Source organism: Cydia pomonella, chromosome 28, assembly GCF_033807575.1.
Source record: "Cydia pomonella isolate Wapato2018A chromosome 28, ilCydPomo1, whole genome shotgun sequence".
Classification (NCBI taxonomy): Eukaryota; Metazoa; Arthropoda; class Insecta; order Lepidoptera; family Tortricidae; genus Cydia; species Cydia pomonella.
Genome location: NC_084730.1, coordinates 6702561 through 6721753, shown reverse-complemented (window position 1 = coordinate 6721753; position 19193 = coordinate 6702561). Strand labels below are relative to the sequence as shown.

Here is a 19193-nt window from a genome sequence, read left to right as displayed (position 1 = left end):
GAAACAGTGGTAGTTGAGTCTCCGCTAGTAGATGGATTAGCTCATAGTCGGGTCTTCACTAACATGTGAAACAGTGCTAGTCAGGTCTTCGCTAATAGATGAAACAGTGGCAGTCGAGTCTCCGGTAGTAGATTGATTAGTGCTCATAGTCGGATCTTCACTAATAAGTGGAACAGTGCTAGTCGGGTCTTTGCTAATAGATGAAACAGTGGTAGTTGAGTCTCCGCTAGTAGATGGATTATTGCTCATAGTTGCGTCTACACTAATACGTGGAACAGTGCTAGTCGAGTCTTCGCTAAGAGATGAAACAGTGGCAGTTGAGTCTCCACTTGTAGACGGATTAGTGCTCATAGTCGGGTCTTCACTAATATGTGGAACAGTGCTAGTCGGGTTTTCGCCAATAGATGAAACAGTGGCAGGTGAGTCTCCGCTAGTAGATGGATTAGTGCTCTTAATTGGGTCTACTCTAATATGTGGAACAGTGCTAGTCGGGTCTGCGCTAATAGATGAAACAGTGGCAGTTGAGTCTCCACTAGTAGATGGATTAGCGCTCATAGACGGGTTTTCACTAATATGTGGAACAATGCTAGTCGGGTCTTCGCTAATACATGAAACAGTGGCAGTCGAGTCTCCGCTAGTAGATGGATTAGCGCTCATAGTCGGGTCTTCTATAATAAGAGGGACAGTGCTAGTCGGGTCTTTGCTAATAGATGAAACAGTGGCACTTGAGTCTCTGCTAGTAGCTGGATTAGTGCTCATAATCGGGTCTTCACTAGTATCTGGAAGTGTGCTAGTAGTTGAGTATTCGCTAGTAGGAGGAACAGTGCTAGTAGTAATAGTAGGTGGATGAGTAGTAGTCGGGTCTTCGCTAGTGATAGTCGCTCGCTTCGTAGGTGATACAGTACTAGTTGGGTCTTCACTAGTAGGAGCAGTAGCAGCAATCGGTTTTCTTCTATAAGGAGGAGTTGCAACAATCGGACCTCCTTTTGTCAGAGCATTAGCAGTAGTCGGGTCTTCTCTAGTAGGATCAGTTGCAGTAATTGGGTCTGTCCTAGTAGGAACAGTATCAACAGTCGGGTCTTCTCTAGTAGGAGCAGTAGCAGCAGTCGAGTCTCCTCTAGGAGGAGCAGTAGCAGCAGTCGGGTCTCTTCCACGAGGAGGAATTTCAGCAGTCGGGTCTACTTTTGTCAGAGCATTAGCAGCAATAGGGTGTCCTCTAGTAGGAGCAGTAGCAGCTGTCGGGTTCCTACTTATAGTAGCAGTCGCAGCAGTCGGGTCTCCTTTTGTAAGAACATTAGCAGCAGTTGGGTCTCCTCTAGTAGGAGCAGTAGCAGCAGTCGGGTCTCTTCTAGTAGGAGCAGTAGCAGCAGTCGGGTCTCCTCTCATTGGAGCAACAGTAGAGTCTTCCTTAGGTAATAGATTAATGGGAGCGGAGTTTTTATTGGTTGAGTTTCCTGTAGGTAATTTATACCTGAAAAAAAAATTGTTTTCTGCTTTTAATCTATGAATAATATTACACATATACAGTGTGTATTTTTGATATAACCGAAAACTTAAACTAGACGTACGCACGTTTTAGTGCTATAAAACGATTCTGAAAGATTTTTCAATTTAAGTTTTAACTACCTACCAATGCATAATTATTTTTTTTCGAGCGGCAATGTATTTCGTACATTATAGTCACTTGTGACAGTTGTGACGTCGCATCATAAAATGCGATGTTGTGAGTTAAAACAAAGTAGTTATACATTCCACAAGTCCCCAATCCGCATTGGGCTAGCGTGGGGACTATAGCCCGAACCCTCTCGCACATGAGAGGAGGCCTGTGCCCAGCAGTGGATACGTCCCACATAGGCTTGATTATATATTATATTATATAGTTATACATTGCTTGCCGAATTATTTTAAATGGAAAAATAAAAGTGGCATGTTTTTTATAAAACTATTTAACTAATAAATGAGGAAAGATTTTGGGTTCATTCCGCTAAATTAATGAAATCTTTATCTAAGTTAGGTTTGTTATCGTAAAAGGAAAAATTCTACATAAGTATTTAACACTTATTTAGCTACGTACCTAATCGTTACAACTTAAATTAAGCTGGCTCGAATAGTTCATTCGCTGAAATTAGAATCGAAAATACCAAAAATGGGCCTTGGCATATCTGCTAAGTGTGTGTATAACGCTGTATTCTGTCCAAGAATATAAAGAATAAAATCTCAATTATTAAATATTTAATACTATTTATATTTTACTTTATTAATAAGTAAATGTTGACACTGTTACGTCCTTTTTTTCCTCTATTATTGTATTATTTAAAAAAAATCACTTTCTGACATTACCTAGGTTGTCCTAGCTGTATTTATTATTTTTACATTCTTAATTATATTAGCGGTGGTGGCCGAGTGGATATTATGACGTCCGACTTTCAATCCGGAGGTCGCGGGTTCATATCCTGGCTACCAATGAGTTTTTCGGAACTAATGTACGAAATATCATTGAAGGAAAAAATCGTGAGGAAACCTGCATACTACTGCGAATAAATTCAGATGTATGTGAAGTCCCCAATCCGCATTGGGCTAGCGTGGGGACTATAGCCCGAGCCCCCTCGCACATAAGAGGAGGCCTATGCCCAGCAGTGGGACGTACGAGTATATAAGCTGAATTATTATTATAATTAAATTTCTATAAGTGAGAACCTGTAATTTGCTCTGTAATTCTATTGGAAGTTCTAGATATATATAGCGCTGTTGGTTTTCCATATACTTACTAAAATAAATTATAATTATATTGACTTATTTTTCTACTTATAGAAAGTATTTTTATACATTTATATTTTTTACTGTATTTTTTTTACTATTAATTAAGTGGTCTCATTATTTTTATTTTAAGATTATTATTATTTATTCATTCTGATTTTTAGTTATTATTATTTTTGTTATTGTGCTGTGACGATCTTTTTGTGAATGCAGTTATTTTGACATGTAAAATATAATTTACATTCCCAATAAAAAATAAATTAATCTAATCTAATCTATTTGATATAACCGCAAACTTAAACTATATGTATGTTTTAATGCTATTAAATAAATAATAATAATAAATATAAATAAATATTATAGGACAAATTGACTAAGTTCCACAGTAAGCTCAATAAGGCTTGTGTTGCGGGTACTTAGGCAACGATATATATAATATATAAATATTTATAAATACTTAAATACATAGAAAACACCCATGACTCAGGAACAAATATCCATGCTCATCACACGAATAAATGCCCTTACCAGGATTTGAACCCGGGACCATCAGCTTCATAGTCAGGGTCACTACCCACTAGGCCAGACCGGTCGTCAAATCAAATCATCAAATTAAACGATTTTGAATCATTTTTTTATTTATTAACAACCAGATTATAATTAATTCTTCAAAATTGGTCGAGCGGCAATGTATTTCGTACATCATGGTCAGTTGTGACAGTTGTGACGTCGCGTTATCAAATGCTATGTTTTGAGTTAAAACTAAGTAGTGAATTATACCTAGATATTTTTGTAGCACGAACGTTGATGTCTAAGTGTTTGACAAAGTAAAAACATCGACAGTCCTGTTATCGATAAGTGCCACTTCAACGTGATAAAGGTAATACAAAGAAAAATATAGGGTAATAGGGTGCGTTAAAAATAGATAATAGTAACAAAACTATAAATTTATTTATATTTTACATACTTTAGAAAACAAATTGAAACCCTTTTGTAACTTTCTTTCTTCGTGTCACTGAATTAATTCTCCCATAAGTCACTCCATGATAAACACACACCCAAATTGTCTTTCAAATTGACGCAGAATGATACATGTACTACTTATATTAAACCCATTTTTGATCCCATAGCAAATCTGTGTCTGTGTCTCTGTATATGGCTACAGTGTAGGTGTATCTTAGTTTTTTATTATTAACAGTATCGCACTGATGTATTAATGACCCTCTTTCTCTTTTACTTAAATATGTATACTTCGTTGAAGTAGTAAGTATGTACTTATCGATAACAAAATTGTCGATATTTTTATTGTGGTAAGCACTAAGCAAATTCTGTTCCTGCTAGAAAAATATCTAGGTATATGATACATTGCTTGCTGAATTATTTTATATGGAGAAATAAAAGTCATCCATTTTTAGGGTTCCGTACCCGAAGGGCCGGCCGTACGTCTGTCACCAGGCTGTATCTCCTGAACCGTGATAGCTAGACAGTTGAAATTTTCGCAGATGATGTATTTCTGTTGCCACTATAACAACAAATATTAAAAAGTACGGAACCCTCGGTGGGCGAGTCTGACTCGCACTTGTCCGGTTTTTTTATAAAACCTATGAAAGTGTGTTCATTAAAGCCTAAACTACTCTTTAATTATGCGGTCACATCAAAAATAAACGCTGTATGTATTTAGCGTGGATTAGAACTATAAATTCAAATAGGCGACAAATAAAAAAGTGAGCAAGGGTTCCAGTGCCCAGGGCTAGGTATGAACCAGCGTCTTAGGCCCTCAGCGGAGCGTAAACGTATCGTAAAAACGTTGCGAGTACGAGACACGTAGAGCTCTAAGCACCAAACGTCGCTTAAACGTCACGGAAGCATCGCGGAAACGTCGCGGAAGCGTCGCAGAAGCGTCGCGTAAGCGTAAACGTAGTTGAAATTATGTAGTCGCTGGCGTCAGATATTTTCGGCGGATGTATCGACGATCTTATTTGATTTTTTATTATTTGATCATGTCTGATGTTTTGTTTTTTTTACGCTTGTATTACGCTACGCCGGCGTAGTGACGACAGAAATCTCATACGCTACGCTACGACGACGCTTCGTGTGCGGACTTGTTTGAACCTGTTCATGTAGCGCTCTCGTTCTACGCGCGTATTACGATACTCTTACGTGTCTCTTACGCGTACGCTTCGTGTACTAAGGGCCTTATGCATTCACGACAGACGCCCCAACCTTTTAAGTTCTACAGATAAAAGAGTTTTTGTTTTACAAGCGGGCAAAGTTGTTATGTAACCCGTCGTGCTGTTATTGACACACGACCAAGCAAATTATTCATAATTTGATCCACGAGCATAGTGAGTGGTTCTAAAAGTAGAATTTTGAGCGCTGAGAGGGTTGAAAGGCACGAGAAGAAACTAAACTAACGAGAGAAAGAAACTAACTTTGTCGCCGAGTGAAACTCAATATTATATGAACACGAGGAAAAACTAACTGTTGGTCATTAATAATCAAATCCAAATGAACGCTTGTTCATATTTTTCTTTCAAAATCATCGTTTAAAAGTAAACTGGACCAGCCAACGTAAAGAATAAACTCAAAATTTGCATCAAATTACTTTGGTATTTTCTCTTTTATGGATAAATAAATAAATAAATATTTGGGGACAATCTTACACAGACTGACCTAGCCCCAAACTAAGCAAAGCTTGTACTATGAGTTCTAAGCGACGATATACATATGTATATAGATAAATACATACTTATATACATAGAAAACACCCATTACTCAGGAACAAATATTTGTGTTCATCACACAAATAAATGCCCTTACCGGGATTCGAAACCGGGACCATCGGCTTCATAGGCAGGGTCACTACCCACTAGGCCAGACTTGTCCTCAAAATGTAACTTTCTCATCAGTTTTGGAAGAGCAAAGTAAGCGTTTGTGATGAAAAATATTTTAATAATAAAATATCATACCCATTACATACGCAGTAGTCTCTCACAACCGGTGTGTCCAACCTAAAAAAAATACCATATCATTTACTGACATACGTACATATTGATGGGATATTACGGTATCCTACCTGGTTAATGATGAAAACAAATACTGGTACCAATATTTTAACTTTTTTTATTTGTTAAAAAAAGCGGTGGTGGCCGAGTGGATATGACGTCCGACTTTCAATCCGGAGGTCGTGGGTTCAAATCCTGGCTCGTACCAATGAGTTTTTCGGAACTTATGTACGAAATATCATCTGATATTTACCACTAGCTTTTCGGTGAAGGAAAACATCGTGAGGAAACTTGCATACATGTGCGAAGAAGTTCAAAGGTGTATGTGAAGTTCCCAATCCGCATTGGGCTAGCGTGGGGACTATAGCCCGAGCCCTCTCGCGCATGAGAGGAGGCCTGTGCCCAGCAGTGGGACGTATATAGGCTAAATTATTATTATATATTTATATTTGTTACAAACATAATAACAACATATATAAATACAAATAAATATTCCAAGACGTCTTCACTATAACTTGTCCGTACTCGAACTGGCCGCTCGTCACCGCACCGCTTACCCGTTTTTTTTAAAATACAATTCAAAATGGCGGGAACCAGTGACAAGTAAGAGTCAATTGATAATCTTTTATAATTAAAAGTTAATCATAGATAAAAGTAAGAATAAGCAAAATATAAATTATTTATAAATAATGATCCTAACAATATGTATAGCGTGGCAACAACCAAATTGACACTGACATATTCGATAGCGTTTGCATAACTTACTTTCTATGCATCTCGCTCGTACTCGCATATTAGTGCGAGCGAGATATACATAGGTCACTAGATATGTTTTGCAATAGACAAATATCGTTGATCAATAAGGTCCCTTTTCATAGATAATGTCACATATGTACGGGAAGATCCGTATCACCAAGAGTTGCGAATTACCTATTCGCACGTGTATCGTACAACGTTGTAGGTACATATGGCTCTTTAAAGTTTCGACATATGCACGGAAAATGCTCATCCTCGCACGAGTGCGGGAAAGTAGCACCATATGTACTGTAATAGTAGATTGTTAAGTCTTAACCAAGAGATGAAAGGCACTTATTTCTGTCGAGGTAGTTTGACGCTCGAAAGCAGTGAGAGCTCCAATAGCCCGAAACTGAAATGGTGTCTTTCCCCCGAGTTAAACACTCTACTTTTCATTTCGAATACGAGAAAAGTAAACTACATGTGCATTAAAAAAAACACGGCTAAGTATAAACTTCAGTAGTATTTCTTGAGGATACATTCAATTAACAAATTAGATTAAAATATCGTTATTTATGGAATGGGGAGTTAATTATCAGAATGGAAATTGTACCACAAATTCATTTAAAAAGTCGTACTTAGAAAGCACAGTGCTCTAGAGCAGAAACGTATCACTTTCTGCAGACTTTATAGAACAACAACGACCCACTTTCAGAGCATATGAACATATTTCAGGGTGGTACATACTTTAGGTGCGTTGTTTCATCAGCTGCTTTTGACACTTACTATAGAACTTTATGACGATGACTAACGATTGGTGTATTCCCATCTGTGCCCGCCCCACGTGACCACCGCCATACAAAAGGCGGGCACAGATGGCGATGATTTGTATTGTATGTAATACATTTTCCTATCTGTGCCCGGTGGGGACTGATGGGAATACACCCTAACGACTTACCTCGTAAGTACAGTATTAATTTTCAGGCATTGTCTACTGGTGATAACCGCCTGTAACAATCATAATTCAGTTCAATCAAAACTCTACAGTACAATCTCACTAATCCGGCACTAATGCTGAAACAAGAGCCGGATTACTGAAAAATTCGGATTACTGAAAGTTAGGGCAAATCTGCATGTTATATTGATGTTTTTGGGATCCGTACCCAAAGGGTAAAACGGGAACCTATTGCTAAGACTCCGCTGTCCGTCCGTCTGTCACCAGGCTGTATTTTATGAACCGTGATAGTTAGACAGTTTAAATATTCACAGATGATGTATTTCTGTTGCCGTTATAATAACAAATATAAAACTTTTTAACAAAAAATATAACCGACTTCAGAAATTACCAAAAGCGCCATACATGTACCTATAACATTTGAAGAGTTCCCTCAATTTTTCCAAGATCCCATCATCAGACCCCGGCTTGGTGCCACGGGACCATCTCGGGGTTAAACCCGTTCGATTAAAAAAAAATTTAAAATCGGTTCACGATTCTCGGAGATATCGAGTGACACACATTCAAAAAAAAAATTCAGTCTAATTGAGAACCTCCTCCTTTTTTGAAGTCGGTTAAAAATAAACGTTTACGCGGGCTTCCATACAACAAACGTGATTTTTGTGCTCGTTTTTGTAGATAATGGTGCGGAACCCTTAGTGCGCGAGTCCGACTCGCACTTGGCCGGTTTTTATTTAGTATAACGAAGCAATACGTTATATTAATATATTAAATTCAAAGTAAATTGTACTGTTATCTGGATTTTAGGCATTAACAAAATTATTCAAGTTTCAATCAAAGGTTTCAATATTATTAACCAATCTATGGCGCCATTAATTTTCAAACTAACAAATATCAATGAAAAATTAAACTTAAGGTGCTCTTTTTAGGAATTTCCTTAGGTTATCCTATAGATAGGTTAGATTTGTTTTATGGCAATCCTGAAAAGTTACGCGTTTCTGAGAAAAACCAAATTATAGCTAAAGAAAATGCGGACAGATATTACATTATGACTTAAAACTTTATGGGTAACAATAAAGTCCCGCTTTCCATAGAAAACGAACCGGCCCCGGCCCGGTCTAGCGTTAGTCATCCTTTATTGCAGTACGAGTAATACAATATTCTTACCTTGCTATTTATAACTCCGAAAGACAGCGCTATTATCCCGAAAAACGACCACATATTTGCACGACTTTATTAATTCTGTCGCGTTATCCGTTCAGTTTTTATATCGCGTCAAATTATAAAATGTTGTAATAATTTTCAACCTTATTCATATAAGAATAGTGCTGACCTCTTATCTTAAATTATTTTAAGTTTCCTTCTCATTAAAAGTAAAAATGTTAAAACCGATCTGGTGTGACGCAATCGGGTACTTAGGTTAACTTATCAGTACCTACGTACGCCTCATAGTAACTGTTGTTTAGGGTTCCGTACCCAAAGGGTAAAACGGGACCCTATTACTAAGACTCCGCTGTCTGTCCGTCCGTCGGTCTGTCACCAGGCTGTATCTCATGAAGCGTGATAACTAAACAATTGAAATTTTCACAGATGATTTATTTCTGTTGCCGCTATAACAACAAATACTAAAAAGTACGGAACCCTTCTGGGCGAGTCCGACTCGCACTTGTCCGGTTTTTTATACCAGGTCGGTGGCAAACTAGGATATGTCCTACCGGATGGTAAGTAGTCACCGTAACTTATGGACGCCTGTAACTTCGGAGTGGTTACCTGCGCGTTGCCGACCCTTTTTTCTAGAAACCCATTCTGTAGCCCCTTGGGAAAACCTCGGCAAGAAGCTCATTCCACAGCCGCCGTCTGCAAGTAACTTTTCTAAAGATAACAAAAAACTTTTTTTTAGCTTCCAATAGTTACCAAAAGTTAGGTTTTGGGCTAAAACACCAAATGTTTGAGAATATTTTTGTGTAAGTTTTAACAACTCAAAAATAAATAAATAAATTTAACATTTTTAGAAGTAATTTTCATATTTTTAGCTTTTGCGCAAAAAATGTTACAAATTTTTAAAATGTCTTTCTAGACCTATGTTCGTAATTTTTTTCTATCAAGTGAAAGTCAAGAAATCACTTTTCGAATTGATGTAGTTACTAGAGAAAGGCTTCAAGATTGCTAGTAAAATGTTTGGCTACGGTATTCTAATCTAAAAAAGCTCTACAATTTTTCAAAAACTTTGCCGGCTGAACCTACTGTACCTAAAGAAATTACCTCGTCAATATTATTTTTTGTATTTCCATTTTGGCTTTCACGGTCCTTTTGATAGGCTGGCGTTGGGATATAGATCCAACACCTAGAGGCCCCTTGGAGAGCTTTAATGTCATCAAGAACTGCTGCTGGAACTGCTGCTGCAGCTGGAACCCGTTCACAGGCGCAACAATAGACGCCCATGAACCGGTTGCAGCAGGCATTGGGACTGTTGTAGAAAAAATGAACAGTATAACGGTCTATGGATTGAAGTTTGGGTGGACAATTAGACTGGGTTATTACAAACACGTCCGGACACCTGCCATAACAATATTGTCGCTAGTTATCAAGGTAGGCGGTGACTTGCCGCCCACTAGATTCTTATTATTACCTAATTTAACATTTTATTTACAATAACAATATACATAATGGATATATACAGAGGATTACTTTAACTAGCTTAAATGAAGTTACGTACCAAGGATGCTGGCGGCATTTCCTCGTTGTAATATCGCAAGGAAGCCGTCAGCTCTTCGGTCACTAGCTACGTCGACTAGATGCTTCGCGATTTCAATTTTATAACTTATTTCATAACCTTAACCTTCACAAATACGTAGCCTCATACTCGTGGAGAACTTGAATCATCATTTATTACATTGTATTAAATGGTACCTACTGTTTTGAAGATATGACAAATTAATTCGACCGATGTGGGCTGAGTCATACGGCTGACACGCAATATTATTACGGAAATCGTTTTACGCATCAATATGTAAGTGCATTTTCATCACACTTGCTCGTAAACGGTGGTATAGTATGCCAGCATACTGAGATGTTAATGAGTTATGAGCTATATTATGGCCACGGGCGTAATAGCTTTTTCTACTCGTCGACTGTAATGCTTGAATTAAGATTTCGTATAGCAAGCTATAATTGCGTACTTTTCATGTACGGGCCAACTCAACTATAAGATTCATTTCGATACGCTGTAGTCAACTATAAAAAAAATACCAATCGCGTGCCGCCGCACTCGGGGCGCTGGTCGCGAGGTTGCGCAGAGTCGCGGAGTTTTTGTCTTTTATACTACATTTTTGTCTACTGAGATACCAATTTTCATTAATTTATTTAGGTTTCATAGTAAAGTTTTAGATGACTCGTAGAAAAAAGTATTGAAAAATGATATAATCAAGCTTTTTAATCTCGTACCTTACTTAGGCAACTCGGCAAGCTTCGTTGCCAAAACACGGTACTCGACTGAAAAGCTCTCTATTATATCACGATTGTATAAAATACATTTTTTTTTTCATTACGGCCACTGGCGTATTGGGTATAATGTTTTATTCAAGTAGGCATAAATGAGTTTTACTTTTAAAATACTGACGTTTATGATTTTTTTGTGTATGTTTATAAATATTTAATTTGATTGTGTCTGTGTCTAACCTGTTAAAAATCACAATATGACGGACGAATGTTTGACATATCACCCTATTTAAGAATTCAAAAACACTGGAGGTTTTTGCAAATTTTCGGAAATTTACACGAGAATTTAAAGCAAGTTTCCATTCAGAAAGATTCTTGTTAAAAATTCAAAAAAGTTTTTATTAATATTTTAAACCACATTAACTTTGGGAACTTCGACAACTAATAGTAGGTACTCTGAGGCACAATAAACTTGGAACAACAAAAAAATGTAACACTATTTAGAAGACTAGAGAATATTATGGTCACACGCTATATTGTAATGAGAATATTATGGTCACACGCTATATTGTAATGAGAATATTATGGTCACGCGCTATATTGTAATGAGAATATTATGGTCACGCGCTACGCTATATTGTATATTAAGAGGGAATTATACCACTTGGTCGTCCATACAAAAAGAGAAATCATTTTTTCACTTCTAAATATTTTGCATTGTCCATGATTTTAGTATGTTATTGACACAATGAAAACTAGTTTTATAGGTTTTCCTTTTTTTTCAAAATATGCATTACAAAATTATTATTTTTTAAAGCGAAAACTATAAACCTAGAATATATTATGCTGAGGCGATAGACATGTCTATACATCAAAATCAAAGTGATTTGTTAAGATTTAGTTAATGGAAAACGTTTTCTCCCGAAATGGAATTTGATAGGAAACGTACCGTTATTTCGCTAAGATCATAAACTATTCTTCCTTCTTAAGGGCAGTACTGAAAATGTTTTTCATCAGACTTGTAAAAAAAAAAGGGGAAAACTTCTGCCTAATTTCAGACATACATTACAGCGCTAGGTCAAAATTTAAAATTTACAGACCGCGTCGCTCAACAAGTGTGATCATCATCCAAATTAGCTTAAGAGAATGGCTGTTGTCGATGGAGTAAATGCCAATTTTTCGCGATAAAAAATACCTTACAGCCTTAGATCGAAATTTAGGATTTTCGGACCGCATCGTCCGCATCCCCTAAATGCAATAATACCTATTACGAGCAAAATGTCATGGAAAAGTAGTTAGGAAGTTAAGAAATACCAATGTCAACAAAAGATTTCTTCATAGTTGTATCTGGACCTATAAATTGCTTCATTGCACTTTGTACAACAGCATTGTATGCATTGTTTAGAGTAATTGCATTGTCGGTGCATACGATCGTTTTTTGAGTACGTATGTAAATGAAAGCATTCATGCATGTAGATGACATTCGGATCTCAACTGCAGCTGCGTTACTGTTGCGGCGTCATGGTTGCCGTCGCTATATCTTTTTTTTTATGTTAGAGGAGGCAAACGAGCAAACGGATCACCTGATGGTAAGCGATTACCTCCGCCCATGGACACCTGCAACACCAGAGGGGTTGTAAGTGCGTTGCCGGCCTTTAAGATGGGAGTACGCTCTTTTCTTGAAGGTTTGAAGGTCGTATCGGTCCGGAAATACCACAGGCGACAGTTCATTCCACAGTTATAGCAGTGCGAGGCAGAAAGTATATCTGTCATTTTATTGGATAAAATGAGTGACCAAATGAACATCATAATGGCGGAAGGTCCCCGGCAAGCTCGGACGAATTTCACCTTCCCATACAAACCGAGTTTCGTTCTCATTTTAAAGTACGTGTTGGATTGTATTGAAACTTTGCACATACAATGGCATTAGGTTTACGGCACCTTAACGGCTTAGCCTGTGCCTTTGAGTTTTTATTCCTATGATAAAAAATAATATGTTTGGATTTTAGTTATTCGGTTACAGAAATAGGTACTTATAGCTAAGCGAATTGAGATAAAATTTGTAGTTTTAAATAAAATCTTCCTCGTCCCGCCATAACTATTACAATTTACTTTATTCCTATCAGTACCCCTAGTGTAAATAAATTCGATTTCCAAACGTGACGTACGCGTTTGCGTTTAGTCTCATTTTGTATTGGATTTAGAAAGAGCGCGCCAAGCGGGACGTTTTGGAAACTCAAAATCCTATACAAAACGACACTTAACGCAAACGCGTTCGTCACGTTATGATGTCGATCAAAGTTACACTAGGGGTACTGATTTTTCTTAAAAAACTCGGCACAGTATTTCTATAGAAGCTAAAGTTTCCGTGTCATTGTTTAAAACTATCATAATATATTAAAAAAATCAAGTGTCTTCAAGGTCAGCAACATTTGTATTGTGAGAAGTTCAAATTTAATAATACATTTACGTCATTCAGAAGAGTTGAGTATACTTTACAAGAATGTTTAGATTATAATTGTCGTATAGTATTTTAACTTTATCCTTCCGTCAAGACCCAAAATAACAAAACAAAAATAATGAAAACAGAAAACAGCGGCCAAATAACACTAGACCCTACTCATAGTGTTGTGTTCCTGCCGGTGAGTAAGGTTGCTAGAGCTCGACGAGGGGGGGGCGGGTTTAGGGTCGGCAACGCGCTTGTAACTCCTCTGGAGTTGCAGGCGTACATAGGCTACGGCGACTGCTTACCATCAGTCGGGCCGTATGCTTGTTTGCCACCGACGTAGTATTAAAAAAATGTATTGAAAAAAGTAAGATATGTACAGTAAAGGTGCGACCAGACCGCAGCTTAAAAAACGGTCACGATACGGAATCGGAGTGACGCGTCGTATGCGCACCGTTTTTTAACGCATGCTCCCCACACCGCTGCTTAAAAATCTTAAAATACGCTGACGCACCGTAAATTGATCTGCGTAAAAATCGCGAAAAATATTACACGGAGATCTTATGGCAGACACCGGTGACGTAAAAGACGCAACTGTTTTGCGAACAAAAAAGATTCGCGTGAAGCACGTCACTGCGATTCCGTACCGTCACCGTTTTTTAAGCAGCGGTGTGGGGAGCATGCGTCAAAAACGGTACGCATACGAGGCGTGACTGCGATTCCGTATCGTGACCGTTTTTTAAGCTGCGGTCTGGTCGCACCTTTACTCTTAAATATAAGAAGGGTTATTAAGAGAAGCATGGTTTACAAATGCCTGAACAAGGATTCCCTGTATTTCAGATAGAAAGTGGACAATTATTAACTGTTTTTATTATTTACCTAAATATACATTGTAATTAGTAGCAAAGAGATTTTAAAATAAAGGTGTACTGTAAAGAAAGGTAAAGAAAATTTTGTAGCCACTGTAAATTTACTATCTTTGGACACATGATTAAAACTTTTCGAACGCCATTTGACTTTGATCCTTATTTTTTTACTGTGTTACACATACGTGTTAAATTTGAAAAATATCAAAAAGTGACGCCATCTTACCGGACATAGGCCAAAGGTTGTGGCGCCATCCATCGCTTGAAACGATGCCGCCATAACTTTGGCCTTTGGTATATTAGATGGCGCCACTTTTTGATATTTAAAAATGTTTACACATATCTGTAAAAAAAGAATAAGGAACAAAATCAAAAGGCGTTTTGAAATTTTAATCATGTGTCGAAAGATGGCAGTAAATTTACTGTGGCTACAAAGTTTTCTTTGACAATCCACCTCTATTTCAAATTCTCTTTGGCAGTAGACAATAAAAGCCTTACCTTAACAAAGTAAGTAGGTCTGTAAGTATTACTTACCTTAATAATTTTACGACTGTTAGAATTTTCTCTGTGTCATCGTACGTCATATTAATAATATAATAGGAATTCGTACTCGTAAAAAAAATGGCCGCCATTTTGAATTTCTTTATTTTTGGTAAAATCATGTTAAAAATCCGATATGCTGCAATAACAAGAAACAACTTGAAAATTGGCGTGGATATTAAAGTAACATATACCGTATACTTATGGTATTGGTTTGTTGTTATTAGAAATTGTATTATAATAAAAAGAAAATGGATCGAGTAGTAATGAAACTGTAACTCCTATTCGCTCTATTTTCTGTTGTAATGAGTGAGTCTCGGTTGCTCAGTTGGTGGAGCGGGCTTGTACTCCGAAGTAGCGAGTTCAAGTCTCACCCGAGGCAATGATTTTTTCTATTTTTCCTTTACATATAAGTTACAGTATACTTTTATTTATTTAAACTTATTTTTTATAAATCATTAACTTTTTTAAGGTGTAAGATTTGAAATGAAAAAGTAACCGTAAAAATATTGGTGCAAAACAGTTTTTTGTAAATAAAAGCAATCCATACAAACTCTTAAATCGCGTTCATAATATATTGATAAGTATGTTGTTTACTCTACACTCTCGTTTCTTATGTTAACGTCTACCAGTTGCGTCAAGACGGATATTTCCATTATGCAACGCAAAACTGGAATAATTACATACATATGTCCGAAACAACGATCATATATGGCCGTATTCGTAGTCTAGCGGCAAGAATTCTTTAATTATATAAGATATATAAAGTACAGCGACAGAATATGAACAAGTTTTTGGCAAAAATTTCATTTTTCTGTACAAGTTTTTAACGCTGACTGTACTTTTCTTTCCACAGACAACTAATACTCATCGAGACTTGGAAGTTGCGTTGTTGTATCACAGAGTTTCTATAGCCACCTCCTGTCTCCATCATCAGATCAGCTCGATGGTACCACAATATTGCATTGTCACCCGACTTACATATGTATGCAAATTTTCAGCTTCATCGGAAATCGGGAAGTGGGTCAAATTTAACATGCTAGATTTGACCCGTACAAAAGAAAACATCTCTCACACATATCACTCAGGAACAAATATCTGTGTTCATCACACAAAATAAATGCCCTTACCGGGATTCGAACCCAGGACCATTGGCTTCATAGGCAGGATCACTACCCACTAGGCGAGACTGGTCGATGTGTTGAATTTGAACCTGTTTTGATTATTCGGCGTGGGATGAACATTTGTTTGCGAGTTGCCTTGTGATCTGTTATTTTTATGAATTTGCCTAAGATGCGGTTTTTCCAGGCACAGTACGATTTATCGACCACATACGCGCCAATAGAATTTCAACTTTAGTATTCCGATTTAAGTTTCAAATTAGGTTGCACTTTCGGGAAATGTGACTGGTCTTCAAATTAATCATCAAAGATAGATTAATTGGAATATACATATTTGGGAAAATTTTGTAGATTGCGGCCTCGAAAATACTTATTTTACGTATTTACCCTAAGGCCAAAGGGGCCATAGCCTGGGGCGGCAGGTTGTGAAGGACGGCGCAGGACCCACGTTTCCAGATGGCCCCTAGAAAAATAATGCTTTTGTGTATTACATGGGGTGGCCCATGCCCACTGGCCTAGGGAGCCAAATACTAAAATATGCCTCTGATGGTATACCCCTTAAGCTTTAACCATTATTTACCTCACTTTTTTTCCAGAATCCAAGATGGCTGACTCCCAAGTGCGCGCGTTCTACGCCGGCAAAAACTTCTTCATCACCGGCGGCACTGGGTTCGTCGGGCTGTGTCTGCTCGAGAGGATCCTGAGGAGTCTACCTGACGCTGGCAAGGTTTACCTGCTGATGCGGCCGAAGAAAGGGAAGAAAATTGAGGAGCGGCTTGAAGAATTTCCGAAGAATCCGGTGAGAAAAACTTTAAATTCCATAAATCTGTCTTAAGAGCCCGGTAACGATTTTATTTAAGCAAAAATGTAAAATTGATAGATTTAGTAGTTGAAATTGGACACCTTTTGTTACGTAATATCTAAGTAACAAGCACTGGTTTCTATTAACACGTCTTCTCATCTTGCCTTTTAATAATGAGGTCGCAAGCGTGCGTCCCAGTAATATGATACGAGAAGGGACAGTTATTAAAAAATCATCAAAAAATATGGTTGTAAATTATACAAAATGATGTATAAGAACAGTTCTAGCAAATATTGTCAGATTGTAGATTGTTTAAGTATCAAAATAACGTTGATATTAAGTCGAGTTTCAGAGAAATTGTCAATTGTTTTGAGGTAATTTCTGGAGAAAATTGATTTTTCTAATTTTCATTAAAATTTATAATAACAAAAATGTAGTTTATTAAAGTTGAATTATAGGATATGTGTAATACTAAATTACCATTTTTTTGCAGTGCGACTTTATGAAATTTACAAATAAGAGCTTTAAAATCAGTGCTTTACGTGCGTTTACCTAAACGTCCATCAGAAAAAATATCATTACTAGAGTCTGGCTAACCAAATATTGTTGACAGATATTTCCTTGTAGTATCACCAATTGTCTTTGATTTAAAAAAAAACTAAAAGTCTGTTGTCAATTTATGTCATTCATTTAAATTGTTATAAGGGGTTTATTTCAGTTTATTTTAAATAATATTAATAATGACTATACCGAGTGAGGTCCGCAAACTATTATTTAACCTCGTAAATAATTACGACAATGTGCGAAGTCGACGTGAAGCGTTGTATAACGAAAAACTGCAATGTTTACAAGTCGTAAACAATTTAGTAGGTTGGTGCTCTATTAATATTTTGATACATTAAGTACTAGTTCTAACATTTGCCTATAACTTTGATTAAGTACGTGAATTTTATACCTGAATCTCATGAACAGGACAAGAACTCGACCAGGGTGCAGGGTGTTAGGGTCGGCAACGCGCATGTAACTCCTTTGGAGTTGCAGGCGTCCATAGGTTACGGAGACTGCTTACCATCAGGCGGGCCGTATGCTTGTTTGTCACCGACGTAGTAAATAATCGATGAGTTCCCTCAAAAATAAAATTGCGCAGTTTTATAAGCAGTTTTCATATATTTCGCTTTTGTGCATGAATTGTTCCAAATTCCAAATTTTTAAAGTGCTTTAGACCATCTATGTTCGTGATTTTTGTCTATTGAGCGAAAGTAAAAAAAATCTGGATAAGTAAAGTAAAATAAAATCTCAAGTTTTCCAATAAATTTTTTGCCGACCGTATTTTAATCTAAAAATTCTGCTATTAAGAAAAATTGCCTTGGTCATAGTCAGAAGGATAGCTACGTATGTGCCATCGCCCACAATGTTATAGTATTTTTCACATAGGTTGAGTACGGTTCACCATATCCAATCCAAGCAATATTACATAATAAATTATAGTACTACCGTACAGAAATGACACTTCCTACACAACCGAAGTTTGACAACGATTCAGGGACGAATCATGCTGTCCCGTTCTAATGTGGCACTATCCCTTCGGCTATTTAGAGTTGTCAAAATTCAAGTTATTATCTTATCTTTGGTCATGCACGTAAAGGGACGCCAAGTTGTGCCAACCCAAATTTTTGCTCGGAGTAATGCTGAGCCGAACGGAGCCGAGAATGACCGAAAGGAGAAGTGTCACCCCACTGGCAATATGAAAACTACCATAACTAACAATTCTTAAATCTTATTGCAAAGCGATAAGGTCCAGTTTCAATTCAAAGCACTGATATCAGTGCTTTGCACTTCCTAAAATGTTCGAAATATTCTCACAATTTGAATTATATTATTTCACGTTGCAGATCTTCGAAACCCTCCTCCAAACCAACACACCCGACATCTTCAAAAAACTAGTCCCCATAGCCGGCGACGTCGGAGAACCGAACCTGGGACTCAACGCCGAAGACCGGCAGCTGCTGGTGGACAATGTCAACGTCATCATCCACTCTGCTGCTACGTTAGATTTTGAGGAGGGCCTCAAGCCGACAGTTATAATTAATGTGCTTGGGACGAGAAGAGTTATGGAGTTGGCTGGACAGGCTAAGAACTTAAAGGTACGTTTAAAGAAAAAAACATTGTCAGTCTACAAAGTGCTACATATACATAGAGGTACAATTTGACAGAGGCCACGCCACAGACTACCAGCTGTGATACTGCAATCCGGACGGTTTCAATGTGTGCGTATCTCGAATGTACGAGTATATCTAAGCGGATTGAGTATATTTTCACTAGCTTGGTACGAACACCTTTCTAGCTTGGTGATAAGGTTCAATTTAGTATGGAAAAAAAATTGGAAGCACCCTCCACTGTAGGTTTTACAAAAAAATAGTAAAAAATGTTCAGTGCCAGATTTACAAATAACTTTTTATGAAAAAAAACATTCAAAAATTCAAAAAAAAATTGGTGAAATTTACTTAAACTCATTTTTTCCTTTTTAT

At 37.2% G+C, this 19193-nt stretch overlaps 2 protein-coding genes across 2 annotated transcripts in view; one reads left to right on the top strand and one right to left on the bottom strand.

Moving 5' to 3' along the window:
• Nucleotides 1–19193, top strand: part of LOC133533084 (putative fatty acyl-CoA reductase CG8306) — a 40610-nt gene that overhangs the window by 15833 nt on the left and 5584 nt on the right. Inside the window, exons 2-3 of the mRNA XM_061872027.1 lie at nt 16460–16662; nt 18558–18809. Coding sequence (XP_061728011.1) covers nt 16468–16662; nt 18558–18809 — 447 coding nt within the window. The 5' untranslated portion in view covers nt 16460–16467. The remainder of the gene's footprint in view (nt 1–16459; nt 16663–18557; nt 18810–19193) is intronic.
• Nucleotides 37–1386, bottom strand: LOC133532890 (mucin-2-like). Its single transcript, XM_061871750.1, has one exon. It carries the CDS (start codon nt 1384–1386, stop codon nt 37–39), a length of 1350 nt encoding a protein of 449 aa, XP_061727734.1.